The 16,202-nt window shown below is 42.6% G+C and overlaps 1 protein-coding gene across 3 annotated transcripts in view; it reads right to left on the bottom strand.

Moving 5' to 3' along the window:
• Positions 1 to 4,526: 4,526 nt before the first annotated feature.
• The window catches only part of ZNF26 (zinc finger protein 26), a 24,305-nt gene continuing 12,629 nt past the window's right edge, over positions 4,527 to 16,202 (bottom strand). For 2 of the 3 annotated variants that reach the window (XM_021715003.1, XM_008063052.2), the window contains exons 2-4: positions 13,453 to 13,579; positions 13,091 to 13,186; positions 4,527 to 7,068 (exon numbers count right to left, since the gene is read on the bottom strand). In XM_021715003.1, the coding sequence (XP_021570678.1) occupies positions 5,717 to 7,068; positions 13,091 to 13,186; positions 13,453 to 13,552 (1,548 nt within the window). In that variant the 5' untranslated portion in view covers positions 13,553 to 13,579 and the 3' untranslated portion in view covers positions 4,527 to 5,716. The remainder of the gene's footprint in view (positions 7,069 to 13,090; positions 13,187 to 13,452; positions 13,580 to 16,202) is intronic. The other variant, XM_021715004.1, reaches the window with a different exon arrangement.

Genomic DNA, 16,202 nt, shown 5'->3' with positions numbered 1-16,202 from the left:
TTTATTGGCTTGTCAGCAACATTGACATTTCTCTTCTTTCCTTCACCTTTTAAGTTCTTCTTTCTGTTCTTTTGCCACAAGTTGATAATTGGTGCCCATGCAAGTGAAATTATAGACATATGTGACAATAGGGTTATGCCATATACACAGTATGTGTATGCATGATTTTTATTTTTATTTTTTAGAGAAAGGGTCTCACTCTTGCCACTCAGGCTGGAGTGCAGTGCCACGATAATAGCCCACTGCAGCCATAAACTCCTGGGCTCAGGGGATTCACACTCCTCAGCCCCCTGAATAGCTGGGACTACAGGTGCAGCCAGCCATGATTTTCAAAAATGTCATTTACAAGATGTAAAAGAAGTGACCCCGAAGCAACAGGACAGCATTCCACAATAGTCATGAATCCCACAGAAAGGGAGAACCACTGGGTTCCAACAACGCCATCAATATTTCAAGTACTACAGAGCTGAACCTGCCAAATGCGCATCCGGAAAATACTACATGGACACAAAAGGTATCATCCACTTGGTGTTGACTGCACCTTCCCATGAAAGGTCAGGTCATTATGTAAAATATGCTTGTTTCCTAATGTTCCTATTCTTTTTTTTTAAGGTTCTGTCTTATATCTGAAATTTTATACATATGTATGTATATATAATTTTTTTTCCATGAGTCAGAGTCTCACTCTATCATCCAGGCTGGAATGCAGTGGCACACTCACAGTCGCTGGGCTCAGGTGATCCTTCCACCTCAGCCTTCTTCTAAGTAGCTGGGACCACAGGTGCACACCACCATGCCCAGCTAATTTATTTACTGCAGAGATAAGGTCTCGCCACGTTGCCCAGGCTGGTCTTGAACCCCTGGGATCAGGCAATACTATTGCCTCCGCCTCCCAAAAATGCTGGGATTATAGACATGAGTGACCATGCCCGGCTTATATCTGTATTTAATAATTTTAAACTCGCATTGCTCCATTTACTTTTTTTTTTTTTTGAGTCGGAGTCTCACTCTGTCTCCCAGGCTGGAGTGCAGTGGCACGCTCATGGCCACCGCAACCTTGACCTGCTGGGCTCAGGTGATCCTTCCGCCTCAGCCTTCCAAGTAGCTGGGACCACAGACATGCTGTTCTTTTTTTTTATTGCATGTTGCCTGGGCTGCTTTCCAACCCCTGAGGTCAGGCAACCCAATTGCCTCTGCCCCCTAAAGTGCTGAGCTTACAGAAGTGAGCTCTACTGATTTTCGTAAAGTTAAAAAAATCTGTGTCTTGGCCGGGCTCGGTGGCTCAAGCCTGTAATCCCAGCACTTTAGGAGGTGAGACGACTGCCTGAGTCCACGGATTCAAGACCATCCTCAGCAACTTGGTGAGACCTTGTCTCTACAATAAATCAAAAAATTAGCCAGGTGTAGTGCGTGCTTGTAGTTCTGGCTACTTGAAGGCTGAGGTGGAAGAATCGCCTGAACCCAGTAGGTTGACGCTGGGGTGGCCATGAATCTGCACTCCAGTCTGGGCGACAGAGAGAGACTCCAATTAAAAAAAAAAAAAAATCTGTATCTTGATTCCACTTCTTTATCTGAATAGTTTTAAATGCAAATAAAAGAATCCCCAACTAAAAGTGGTATAAAGGACATTTTTCTACACTATGTTTGGAAGATAGTAATTCCAGGGTTGTATCAGAACTCTATTGTTTTCAAGGACCCAGGATTTTGCCACCTTTCCAGTGTGATTTCGCCACAAGCTGATCACATCATCACACATCAATATAAAAAAGCAGGGAGAAACAGGCAAATAATCTTGTATGTATTGCTTTGAAAGAAAAATACCACTCTTAGAAAATAACCAGCCGGGCTCAGTGGCTCAGCCTGTAATCCTGCGCCTTTGGAAGGCTAAGGTGAGTGGATTGCCTGAGCCCGCGGGTTCAAGACCCGTCTGGGCAGGCAAGACCTCATCTCTACAATAAAATCAAAAAATCAGCCGGGCGTGGTAGCGCGTGCCTGTAATTCTGACTACTCGGAAGGTTGAGGCAGAAGGATCGCTGGAGCCCAGCAGGCGAGGCTGCGGTGGCCGGGAGCGGCCACTGCACTCCAGTCTGGGCGACAGAGTGAGACTCCAACTCAAAAAAAAAAAAGAAAAGAAAATAACCAGCAGACTTCAGTTATATATATTAGTAGGTCCACAGATACATGACTCCTAAACCAATCATTAGTAGAGGAAAATGAGGTTTTCCATCTAATTTGATACAAAACAAACGTGTGGATTTCCAGTAATAAAATTACTTTCCGGCGTGAGGCACAGTGGATCATGCCTGTAATCCCAGTGCTTTGGGAGGATGAGGGAGGACTACTTGAGGCTAAGGGTTGAAGACTAAGCCTAGGCAACAGAGAAAGACCCTGTTTACACAAAAATTTTTAAAAAGTAGCCAGGAATGGTGGTGTGCACCTGTTGCCCCAGCTACTGAGGAAGCAGAAGAGGGAATACAGCTTGATCCCAGGAGTCTAAGGCTGCAGTTAGCCATGATCACACCACGGTACTCCAGCAACACAGCAAGACCCTACCTCTAAAAAACAAGTTAAAAATGGAGCACGTTGCAAATATAAATACTTTGCACATAGTGTCCAACACAAGTTTCCTTGTTCTTTCCTTTTGTGGGAGGGCGAACTTTTCCTCCTTCCTCCTTTTATGCCCACTGATGGCTCTGCCTTTGATGCAGGAATTGCAGTCCCAAGTGATTAATCAATTTTCCCCATGAGTTTTAAAACTGAAATCTTGCTTACACTGTTACTTACAGGACAGTCTGCAAACAAGTGGCAGTCTGTATGCATTTATAAACTTCTTTTTGAGGTGGAGTCTCACTCTGTCACCCAGGCTGGAGGGCAGTGGCATGCTCACAGCCACCGTAGCCTCAACCTGCTGGGCTCAGGCGATCCTTCCATCTCAGTCTTCCAAGTAGCTGGAACCACAGACATGCGCCACCACACCCAGCTAAGTTTTTTATTTATTATAGAAATGAGGTCTGGCCATGTTGCTCAGGCTAGTCTCGAACCTGTAAGATCAGGTAAACCTCTTGCCTCCAACTCCCAAAGAGCCACTGTGCCCAGCTCACTTATAAACTTTAATAGGCTCATTTATAAACTTTAATAGGCATGTGACATTGTGATGACTTCTGAGGGCATAGCGGGCTCTTTGTTTTGAGAACAGAATAGAACAATTAAGGTATTGTTGAATTTGTGTGGTGGGTTACATGTGGTGCAAATTGCCTACTAGACTGTAGTAACGATGTCCTGAGAAATAACTGCTAGATGAGATTTAAAGATTCATAAGCCTTGTGTCAGAACTCCATTTTGGAGCATCAGATCGCAGTAGTATGATAAGATATAAGGTCAAAGATATCATTCAGGTCAAACATGGTGGCTAACACCTGTAATCCTAGCACTCTGGGAAGCTGAGGTGGGAGGACTGCTTGAGGCCAGGAGCTGAAGAAAAGCCTGGGCAACACAGTGAGACCTCTCTCTCTACAATTTTTTAAAAAATTATCTAGGTATGGTGGCACAAGCTTGTAGGTGCAGCTACTCAGGTGGCTGAGGCAGGAGATTGCTTGAGCCCAGGAGTTTGAGGTTACAGTGAGCTATGATCACACCACTGCATTCCAGTCTGGATGACAGAGCGAGATGCCACCTAAAAGGGGAGAAGCTCTATCTTCATCAGGAGTGGGCAATACAGTGTCTGCCACAACTACTCAATTCTGCTATTGTAGTGCAAAAGCTGTCAGATAATACAAAAATACATTTGGCCATGTTCCAACAAGAGTTGATTTATGGACACTCAAGTTTGAATTTCATATACTGCCAAGATCTAGTCTATTTCCTTAAATGAAGGACACACAGAACAAAGTATAACAGAAGAGTTTGCTAGGCTGAGTCCTCAGGTTCCTCTCAAATGTTCCTATTATAATCACCAAGGGACAGCTTTTTCAATGCATGTTTACAGAAGGGACTTAGAATCTGAGGTAGACTGACTTTTAAATTCACCAAACCAAATGTACTATTTGATTACCATCACCTCAACCCCACAAATAAGAAGTTACTTCAGCAATGTCACAGAAAGTAGCTGAGTTTGATACTCTGCCTTGTGCAGAGATTTTATGGCTTAAATCCTATCATTCTTATAGTCTAAAATGGTATAATCAAATCAGTCATCTCATCTCCTGTCTCAGATTTCTTCGTAAATTCAAAATTCATATAAGGTCACAGTTCTTCAGTGTTTCCAAAATCATACCATCAGGGGCTACAAGATTCTAGGTGTACATAAACAATAATGCTATTTCATATGATGGGCTAAAAAGTTCCTATCTTGGAATATAAACAGGAATCTGATTTTGTCTCAGGAAAAAACCTGAATCACATATCCTATTTTTCTTTAAGTTTGTTAACTACATGCTACTCCAGCACAAAAACGTATCAATACTTTAGGTTATAAAAAACAAAAACTCATTCTTCTTCAATTAAGAAAGAGAAACAACAGCAACAAATAGACTTTTTTTTTTTTTATTGAGAAGATAAGAGGAAACACACAGGTGGTCAGAGAACCAGGTTCAAAATGGGATAGTATCCAAAGTTATTCTGGGAATCAACTTAGCAGAACTAATGAATGGTCTCAACAGAATTCTAGGACAGGAATAAATAAATCCCCACATTTCCTTTTTGGTTCATGTGTGACTGAATTAGACTCAAAATCCTGAAAAAGAGGTTACCATTATCCAACAATGGGTATAATGCTCACCTGTGACTAGTGGAACGGATACCTAAAAGACACTATCACAAGGAAGCACCCGAGAGAGGGGAGGTATTTCTCCAGAGAAAACAAGGGTGCTCAGATCAAACAATGGAGAAAGGACACTGAACTGCTAAAATGTAATAAATGTTCATTATGATGAGTTCCCTTAAGCAGCAGCCTGTAATAAGTGCCAGATTATGCAGACAGCTGAATAAGAAAACCTGGAGTGAGAACTATATCCTTTCATTTATTATGTCACATTATTTAAGCTATATTGCTAATAAAGAGACAATGCTGATATTTAGTATTTAATGTGGAGAATACTGAGGCATATTTCACAAACTATCAAATATATAGAGAGATATAGATATTACAAGTTACATTAAAAAATAAAATACCCCAAATTTTAAAAATGCTATTCAGTGTTAATCAGGGAAGTCACTCTAAATAACCCTTAATTTTCAGAATATGCTCCTTGCAGTTTTCCTGACCATGATTTTATTTACATGTTAAAACAAAAAACTTTATACTGTACCATTAAAAAGTCTGTTGATAATTGAGATTTTCTCTATTCTATTTTACAAAAACATAGCTTCAGTTATGGAATGTGACTTTCCATGTTATGCTTTCCTGATTTATTAAATTTATAAGGTGTTTTCAGTATGAATTATCTGAATCTTCATAATGCTGCTACTATATTTGGTATATTTACTGTTCCTCATTCCTTCAATTACTCTCTTGTCTACAAAGACTTGCAACTTATTTCTGAAAGCCTTAGTGTACTCATTCCAAATATGATTGGTCTTTCTCCTATGTGACTTTTTTGACATGAGTGTAGTTTTAGGACCTTTTGCTTATAAATCCTGTCTATATTATCATCTAAAGTCTCCTGAGCATCAGCCTCTGTAAGAAAGCTTGTAACATTTATCTCATCACTCTGATTTTTCATTTGTGAGTTTTCCGATGTATACGAAGCCCTGAATTCCAACAGAAAGATTTCCCACATTCCGAGCATTTCCATGGTTTCTCTCCTGTATGAACTCTCTGATGTTCACTAAGAGATGACTTTTGCGTGAAGGCTTTCCCACACTCACTGCATTTAAAAGGTTTTTCTCCTGAATGAGTTTTCTGGTGTATCTGGAGTGATGCCTTCCTAGGATAGGCTTTTTCACATTCATTGCACTCATAGGGTTTCTCTGTTGAGTGAGTTCTCTGATGTATAATTAGCTGTGATTTCCCACAAAAGGCTCTCTCACACAAACTACATTCATAAGGTCTCTCTCCTGTGTGCGTTCTCCTATGTATAACAAGGTATGACTTGCTGCTGAAAGCCTTCCCACATTCGCTGCATCCATAGGGTTTCTCTCCTGCGTGAGCTCTCAGATGTGCAGTGAGCTGTTCCTTCCTGCCAAAGGACTTCCCACATTCACTGCACTGATAAGGATTGTTTCCTGTGTGAACTCCCTGATGTACAATGAGTTGTGTCTTCATATTGAAGGCTTTCCCACAGTCACTGCATTGATAGGGTTTCTCCCCTGTATGCATTCTGATGTGAACAAGGAGATAGGACTTACTTCGAAAGGCTTTCCCACATTCATTGCATTTATGGGGTTTCACTCCTGTGTGAGTTCTTTGGTGGACAATGAACGGTGACTTCAAACTAAAGGCTTTCCCACATTCACTGCATTCATAGGGTTTCACTCCTGTATGACTTCTCTGGTGTAAAATAAGCTGTGATTTCCAACTGTAGGCTTTTCCACATTCACTGCAACCATAGGGTTTCCCTCCCGTGTGAATTTCCTGATGGACGATGAGCTGTGACCTGAAAGAGAAGACTTTCTCACAGTCACTACATGAGTAGGGTTTTTCTCCTGTGTGAACTCTCTGATGAGCATTAAGATTTGACTTGGCACTGAAAGCTCTTTCACATTTAGTGCACTCGTAAGGTCTCTCTCCTGTATGAATTCTGAGATGTACAATGAGCTGTGATTTACAACGAAAAGCTTTTCCACATTCGCTACACACACAGTTTTTCTCTATGCTGTGAGTTCTTCGATGTTTAAGAATATATGGTTCTTCATAACCATGAAACTTACCAGGATTCTTTCTTGCATAACTTCTACTTGAACCTGAGTTTTGTGTCAAACTCCTTCCATGTGTGTTATACTTATGGAGTCTTTGTTTTGAAGAAACATGGGTTTTGCTCAGATGAAGTTTTCCGAACACATTATAAGCAAAGCTTCTCTCAATACTTTCAAACTCATCTTGACTTTCCTGGTACCATTCTTCCCAGTCTTCTAGGAGAAAACCCAAAACAAAACATACTTTTTGAATCAAAACATAAAACTGATATGATTAAAGAACTTTAGATTTGCCATTTAGTGAGTATTTCTCTTTTGGTAATAAGCCTATAACACTGGTTCAAAAGAAGTATTGGCCAAGCATCAAACCAAACCAAAACAGATCCTCATGAAAACTGGTAGAAAATTAACAGTAACCAAAAGTTGTTTTTATTATTTTTATTTTTTTTTGTTGGAGTCCCACTCTGTTGCTCAGGCTGCAGTGCAGTAGCACACTCCTGGCCACCCCAGCATCAACCTGCTGGGCTTCGGCAATCCTTCTACCTCAGCCTTCCAAATAGCCTGAACTACAGGTGCATGCTACCACGCCTGGCTAATTTTTGATTTGTAGAGATGAGGTCTCACCAAGTTGCCTGGGCTGGTCTTGAACCCACAGCCTCAAGCAATCCACTCGTCTCGGCCTTCCAAAGTGCTGGGATTACAGGCTGAGCCAGCCAAGCCCGGCCCAAAGATTTTTGTTTTTGTTGTTGTTTGTTTTTCTTTTTTTCTAGAGGAGAGTGCGAACGCAGTCCCCCACTACCACAAATTATGCAGTCGAGTTTCCCACATTTGGGGAAATCACAGAGGTCAGCACATCCGGAATGCAATGGATAAGCCTCGCCCTGGGAAAACCACCTTCGTGATCATGGTATCTCCCCTGCCAGGTAAGTATCAAAGATTGTTTTTAAAATAGAGATTTAAAAAATTTAGCCTGCACGTAGGAGTCGATTGCTGATTATTTTATATATGAATTTTATTATTGCAAGATTTTACTTAACTAAAAAATAAATTGGTAGGATATGAAGACACTTGGGTACAGAGAGAATGAGACCTTAAAGCTGAGAATGAGTAAGCCATAAGAAAACTAACATTCCAAACGGAAGGAATACCAAGTACAAAGTTCCTGAGAAGGGAACCTGCTTGACAAGGATTAAGAAATAGAAAAAACTAGCTATGCGTGGTAGCGTGCGTCTGTAGTTCCAACTACTTAGAAGGCTGAGGCAGAAGGATCACCTCGAGGCTGCAGTGGCCGTGAACATGCCACCATACTCCAGCCTGGGCAAAAGAGTGAGAGTCCAACTCCAAAAAAACAGGAAAAAGAAACAGAAAAAGGCCAGGTTAGCTAAAACCTACTGAGTGAACAAAATGAAATCAGAACCAAACTATGCAAGGCCACAGCAAAAATTTTGCCTTTTAACTGAAGGTTAATTAGAAGACATCTTGATTAGTCTTCCGCTTTTAAAAGAGCAGTTTAGCTGTTACAGAAAAGTACATATGCATAAGAAAAGGGCAAAGAAACAGATTAGAAAGCCATCATAGCAGTCCAGGGTGAAATGATAATTATTTGGACTATACTTTTCTAGTTGAGGAAATCTAGAACATATCTGGAGAGAAAACTAAAAAATGTACTACGGGATTAGATATGGAAGCTGAGATAAGATGAGGAATTAACAGTTTGAATAGCAAGGTGGCACTGCTCTTTAGAGATAAAAAACATTGGAAAAGAAACATGTTTAGAGAAAAAGGAAGGACTTTGTTTTGGATATTATAACATTAGAGATAGCAATCAAATATCCAAAAGGAGACAGCAAGTAGGCAGTCAGTTCCATATTCAGTGCTCAGTTAAAAAGGTGAGAGTCAGCAGCACATGAGACATACTGAATGACAAGCTGTATGAGACCACCTAGGGGACAGCCCTGGAGGAGATTATATGTAAGGCTGAGCAGGAGATGAAGAGAAGGTACAAGTCCATCTGTGAGGTCAGAACAGTGCTATGATGAAGAAAGTAATAGGCAACTGGAGTAAAGGAAAAGCCAGTAGGAGGCTGAGGTCTGGATAGCTTTCATCAGGCACAGTCCTTTTTTTTTTTTTTTGAGTTGGAGTCTCACTCTTGTCACCCAGGTTGGAGTGCAGTGGCACGCTCATGGCCTTGACCTGCTGGGCTTAGGCGACTCTTCTGTTTCAGCCTTCCAAGTAGTTGGAACTACAGGCGCACGCTACTTTTTTTGTAATTTATTGCAGAGACAGGGTCTCACCAAGTTGCCCAGGCTGGTCTCGAACCCCCGGGCTCAGGCAATCCTCTCACCTTGGCCTCCCAAAGTGCTGGGATTACAGGCTGAACCACCGTGCCCGGCCTATCAGGCACAGTCTTAACCAACTCATTAAACGATCACTGTGGGTCACTGCTTTAATAGAATCTGATGTGGTCATGAGCTCTTTGAGCAACAGCTGTCGCCATGTTTCTTGGCTTTGCCCCTTTCCCTAACTTGGAGAGGTGAATCTCCTCTTTCTTTATCTCTAATTTGCTTTTTAAATAAACTATATTTTCAATCTAAAAAAAGGAAACAAATCACTGTGGTAGGAACTTCATTAGTTTTCCTATTTCTTTAGAACCTCCTGCTAAACATTCTCATTCCAAAGGTGGTGAAAGATTCAGGTTATGGTTTGTGCCTTAAAGTGAGGCCACTAAATTCAAGGATGAGGGAGTGAGAATATTTCATTTTTCTTTCTTTTTTTTTGAGTTGGAGTCTCACTCTGTTGCCCAGGCTGGAGTGCAGAGGCACGCTCATGGTCACCCCAGCATCAACCTGGTGGACTCCAGTGATCCTTCCACCTCAGCCTTTTTTTTTTTTTTGAGTTGGAGTCTCACTCCGTCGCCCAGACTGGAGTGCAGTGGCCGCTCCCAGCCACCGCAGCCTCGACCTGCTGGGCTCTGGCGATTCTTTCGCCTCAGCCTTCCAAGTAGCTGGAACTACAGACACGCACTACCATGCCCGGCTAATTTTTGATTTATTGTAGAGATGAGGTCTCATCAAGTTGCCCAGGTGGGTCTTGAACCCTCAGGCTCACGCAATCTACTCACCTCAGCCTCCCAAAGCGCAGGATTACAGGCTGAGCCACCGAGCCTGGCTCCACCTCAGCCTTTCAAGTAGCTAGAACTACAGGCACGCGTTACCATGCCCGGCTAATTTTTAAAAATTTATTGTAGAGACAAGATCTCACCAAGTTGCTTGGGCTGGTCTTGAACCCGCAGGTTCAGGCAATCCACTTGCCTCAGCCTCCCAAAGTGCTGGGATTACAGTCTGAGCCATGGAGCCCGGCCGGGGGTGAGAATATTAAGACCAGTGGCTAGAAGAGAAGTCTTGAGATAACACTATGTCTAGATTTGGTTTTTATTACTAGTTTATCAGAATTCACCAGAAAACAACAACAAACCCCTACAAAAAATGAACTGGAAGGCTGCTAAGTCTTGAAGGGAACCCCAAGTCTGGTCTGATTTAACTTTTCAACCCTAAATACTCCAAAACTTAACAGCAACAGAAGTGGACTATGAATGAAACTATGGAAACAGCCCAGAGGATGGGCATTCTCTCAAAAGTTTATCTCAGCTGTGGCCATGGAAGACAACAGAAAAGAACATCCTCTTGAAGTAAAATGCCAGGATGTGTGAAGTTGGCTAACCATAGAAATTATACCAACATCAGGCAAAAAAGTCTGTCATAATCTTTTCCTAAAGAAGATGAGGTGTGCAATGGACCACTGATGATTGCTGGCTTTTATCCTTCCATTCTGAAAAGAGGAATTTCTCTTATAACTTCCTAGTTCCTTCTCCACCACTAGGTATGTTTGGGATAGACAACTCATCCATACCTTTCTGATGTATTGCACACATCTCAAGAAATTCTGGACTTGAAACTGGATTCTGGTCCAGGGTGAGAATATGTACTTGCCTCCTTTTGGGGAAGGGATGACCATATTTCATGCTAACATGAGCATTTCTGAAGATGTACAGTTGGAAAGAAGGCATATTGTGTTGAATATCCAAAGGTATGACTATAACACATTGTTCTCTACCAACCCACAGACCATGTCCTCTCTTTCCATTTGGTGTCCTAAATGGGTAAAGACATCCGCCCTTCTCTTGCTCGTAAGTCTGGTCACAGAGGCAGGAAACTATTCCCACAGCCCATCCCGTCCTCCACATCATGACTGGGTCAGGTGCTGGCATGTGAATTAAAAAAAAATGTGCTGGCAGGCTTTGGGACAAGACTCAGGGCATGAGGAACTTTTCAGGAAGAAACAGAACTTGTTCCAGTGGTTCTTGCCATGTCTGTATGTGACATCTGGTCCTGAGAAACCTACCAGACTACACTGCAGAGAGTTTAATGGACAACCCAGGGTAACAAATGGGGAGACTTCAGATGAAAGCTTGATTCCTGACATCAGTAAGTTTCTTAATGAAGAGGAGGAGCAAGCCACTATGGAGTCAGCCTACAGCAGATAGCTTGTCATTTGAGACTATAAATTCCTTATTGTTTCACTTTGGTTGAATGACGAATTTAAGATGTTTGTTTTTTCTCAGACTAGAATGCTAATGAAAACAAATCCAGCAGCAACAGATAAGGAGAATATGATTTCTCAAAAATTGCTAAGAATCTGAGCTACCCAAGCATGATATAACCCTGATGTAGTCTGGGTAACAACTGAGGAGAAAAGAACTACAGGATACTTCTCAAAGGACAAAATACTAACAGAGCTGGGCTCGGTGGCTCAGCCTGTAATCCCGCGCCTTTGGGAGGCTGAGGTGAGTGGACTGCCTGAGCCAGCGGGTTCGTGACCCGCCTGGGCAACTTGGCGAGACCTCATCTCTACAATAAATTAAAAATGAGCCAGGTGTGGTAGTGCGTGTCTGTAGTTCCAGCTACTTGGAAGGCTGAGGCAGAAGGATCACTGGAGCCCAGCGAGGGCTGCGGTGGCCGGGAGCGGCCACTGCACTCCAGTCTGGGCGACAGAGTGAGACTCCAACTTAAAAAAAAAAATACTAACAGAAACAGAAACAGTAAAGAGATTAGTGAGATTAGTACAGGAGAAAGGGGACAAGATATCCAAGGCGGGTGAACAGAGGACACAATACAGGACAAGAAGTACAACAGCAGTAGTAATAGAAATGGGAAAATTGAAGGATGGAAATTTTGGAAGGAAGTGCCTTCCCAATTCTTGTTCTGAGAATGACATCTGGAAAAGCAAAGAGAAGCTCTCCTGCAGGAGAGCTATAAAATCCAGGACTCAGGTGCAGAAGAGGAGGAGGATGTTAATTCTGATGTTACAACACTGAGGCAAAAGCTTAAATCTTCAGGATGGAAGAAGCCTTTTTTTTTTGAGTTGGAGTCTCACTCTGTCATCAGGCTGGAGGGCAGTGGCACACTCCCGGCCACTATAGCCTCAACCTGCTGGGTTCAGGTGATCCTTTTGCCTCAGCCTTCCAAGCAGCTGGAACTAGAGGTATGTGCCATCATGCCTGACTAATTTTTTGATCTGTTGTGGAGATGAGGTCTTGCCAAGTAGCCCAGGGTGGTCTTGAACCTGTGGGCTCAGGCAATCCTCTCACCTTGGCCTCCCCAAGTGCTGGGATTATAGTTGTGAACGACTGCGCCCGGTCGGAAGAGCATTTCAATAGATACAACATATGAAACTAACAGTCAGATTTGGGAAGCAAACCCTTATGGACAACTCAAAAGGGAAGCATAAGTTGTGTAAAATCACTCAATGATACAGAAGAGATCATGGTTAAGATTGCAGATAAACACTAAGATCTAACTGTGGAAGGAAAAAGATGACATAAAAGGAAGGGAATTAGAGGGGCATGGGTCACACCAAGTGAGAGGAAAAAGAATCCTCTGAAGGCCCTCAATGCCTAAGGAAGTCCATAGCCACGGGAAAGAAGGAAACTGACCCAGAAAGCAAACCTTGAGCAGAGTCCAGAGAAGAGAACGCCTACCTCTCAAACACAAGGGAGGAAGAAAGGACCAAATACATGGAATGACACTGGTTTCCTTATCTGAGGAGCTCGTGATTTCATTCCGAGTCAGCTCTTGTGGTTGAAGACTTCCAGAAGAGTTTCTGTACACACTGCACATGCCCATTCCTCAGGGAACCACTGGTTCACTCCCACACCGCCCATCTTCCTGGTCTCACACACCTGGACAGTTCTGACTGGAAATTGTGGCATTTATTATCCATGGCTCTTCTCCTTGCTCCAACTTGAAGATTAAGTCAGGTTTGGTACCATGATACCCTGTTAATGAAAAATCACAAAGGGTGTGGGCCAAACTTTTAGGGACAAGACTAAGGGATCAGAAGCTGCAGAATAAAACTGCTCATTTACACCCAGGGAAAGATTATAATTAGGAGGTGAGGGCCAAATAGTGAATAAGAACATTTGACCTCTAAAAGTCAAGTTCATAATCATTAAGCACTTCAGAGGTCCCAAATGAATCAACAACAACAAAAAAAGGAAAAGCAATTTATCAGTCAAAATCTGAATAGGGAAGCTGTACTTACCCACTGCTACCAGATTGTTATAGTTTTCTAATATCACATCCCTGTAGAGGTACTTCTGTGTAGAATCCAGTAGCTGCCATTCTTCCCAGGTGAACTCCATAGATATATCCTTGAATGACAACAACCCCTGTAATAATACATACTCCATTCAATTGGATACAATTAGGTGACATGAAAAGATGTAGAGGAATTGGGGAACGAGAAATGTTCCTCCACAGACTTCCTTATGCCTGGTTTGGTATTTACTTTGTGAGAGAATTAGAAAAATAAGTCAGTGAAACATTGAGCTCCTTTTCATTTTTAAATTTCAATACCTTTGGGGGATGCAAATAGTTTTTGGTCTGGGCTTTAAGAATATCCATCACCCCCACCTATGCAGAGAAACTCCTTTGGGTCCTGAATACTTCAGAATGAATAAAATCCAATTCTGTATGAGAAGCTTTAATCTTGTAGAGAGAAATGCGCATTTATACATGCAAATGAAGCAATAAAGTGTTCTGAGTCTTTAATAAAAACATATCTAGGGTATATTTTGCACAGAAATAAAAAGAACAATTCTTTTTCTTTTTTTGAGTTGGAGTCTCACTCTGTCGCCCAGGCTGGAGTGTAGTGTTGACCTGCTGGGCTCTGGCGATCCGTCCACCTCAGCCTTCCAAGTAGCCATCTAACTGTGGAAGATCTAACTGTAGAAGGAAAAAGATGACATAAAAGGAAGGGAATTAGAGGGGCATGGGTCACACCAGGTGAGAGGAAACAGAATCCTCTGAAGGTCCTCAATGCCTACCTAAGGAAGACCATAACCATGGGAAAGGAAACTGACCCAGAAAGCAAACCCTGAGCAGAGTTCAGAGAAGGGCATGTCTACCTCTCAAAGACAAGAGAGGAAGAAAAGACAAATACATGGTGCGCACTACCACACCTGGCTAATTTTTTTTTTTGATTTATTGTAGAGATGAGGTCTCCCCAAGTTGCCCGGGCTGGTCTCGAACCTGCAGGCTCAGGCAATCCACTTATCTCAACCTTCCAAAGTGCTGGGATTACAGGCTGAGTCACCGATCCTGGCCAAGATCAATACTTTGTTTGTTTTTGAGTCAGGATCTTGCTCTGTCATCCAGGCTGAAGTGCAGTGGCATGATCATGGCTCACTGCAGCTTTGATCTCCTGGGCTCAGGTGATCCTTCCACCTCAGCCTCATGAGTAGTTGAGACTACAAATGTATGCCTCCATGCCTAGCTAGATTTTGTTAATCTTTTGTAAAATGTGGTCTTGCTGTGTTGCCCAGGCCGGTCTTGAACACCTGGGCTCAAGCAATCCTCCTGCCTCGGCCTCCCAAAGTGCAGAGATTACAGGTGTGAGCCACCGTGCCTGGCCTGAGGAGAACAATTCTAAACAAGGTTGCCAGATTTGGCTCTATTGAGACTCACTTGAACAGTCTTATTAGAAGATTCATGGTATATTCCCTGAGAAGCTGGGGTGGAAAGGGAAATATAGGAGGTGTCTAGAATGAGGTTCAACCGTGAACAGTAGGAGAAAAAAATTACAATGGATTAAACAAGAGAGTTTATCCTGTTTCTGCTTGCAGAAGTCTGAAGGCAACTGGTCTGGGCCTCATCAGCTTCCACCTTTGGCTCTGCCTCGCATGGTTTCCACTCCCACGGTAACTCAGATCTAAGATGACTGAAGTCATCACATCTGCATTCTAACAGCAGTCACCACATTCTTGACTTGCTGGATTCTGGCAATTCTTCTGTCTCTGCCTTCCAATTAGCTGGAACTACAGGTCCCCACCACCATGCCCAACTAATTTTTTGATTTAAGGTCGAGACAAGGTCTTGTCATGTTGCCCAGAATGATCTTGAAACCCTACTCTCAGGAAATCCTCTTGCCTCCACCTCCCAAAGTGCTGGGATTATAGGTGTGAGGTGCCACGTCTGGCCTGTAGTCTCTTTTTGTATGTGTCCACCTGAAAAACTGGTAAATCAGTTATGGAAGAAAGAAAGAAGAAAAAAAAAAACAGATTGGGAGATACCTTGTGTTCCCTGTACCAGAAACAAGCATCACACACAGTAGAACCTGGTCCATTCAAAGAACTGCAAATATTTCAGAAACAGAAAATTGCTATTTTTTTCTCCATTTTTTGCTGCTATAACAAATTACAAGAGTCTGGATAATACATCCAAAAGAAAAGGTGTATTTAGCTCAAGGTTCTGCAAGCCAGGAACTCCAAGAGCATGGTACCGGCATCCAATGCGGGCCTTCCTGCTGTGTCACAATATGGTGGAGGGCATCACATGGCAAGAGACAGGGAAGGTGCCAGTTCAGGTCTCTTTTTCTCTCCTTATAAAGCTACTAATTCCATCCTTAGGGTCCTGTCCTGATGACCTTTTCTAGTCCTACTTACCTCCCAAAGGTCCTACCTCCAAATACCAACAACATATGAATCAGGGGATTAAGTTTCCAACACATGAAATCTGGAGGACACATTCAAACCATAGCAATAGTTATAATGGGTGAATAGGTGAGAGCAAGACTGCAAACAACAACAACAACAAAAACATGGAATGTTCTTCATGTAGAGAACAGCCAATGTAGCTCTGCATAAATAAGAAAAATAAGCCAGGCTCAGTGGCTCAGCCTGTAATCCCGCGCCTTTGGGAGGCTGAGGTGAGTGGATGGCCTGAGCCCGCGGGTTCGAGACCCGCCTGGGCAACTTGGCGAGACCTCATCTCTACAATAAATCAGAAACCAGC

Source organism: Carlito syrichta, unplaced genomic scaffold, assembly GCF_000164805.1.
Source record: "Carlito syrichta isolate Samal-C Ts95f unplaced genomic scaffold, Tarsius_syrichta-2.0.1 Scaffold306507, whole genome shotgun sequence".
NCBI classification, from domain to species: domain Eukaryota; kingdom Metazoa; phylum Chordata; class Mammalia; order Primates; family Tarsiidae; genus Carlito; species Carlito syrichta.
The sequence above is the reverse complement of the archived record's forward strand: the minus strand, read 5'-3'. Positions and strand labels throughout refer to the sequence as shown.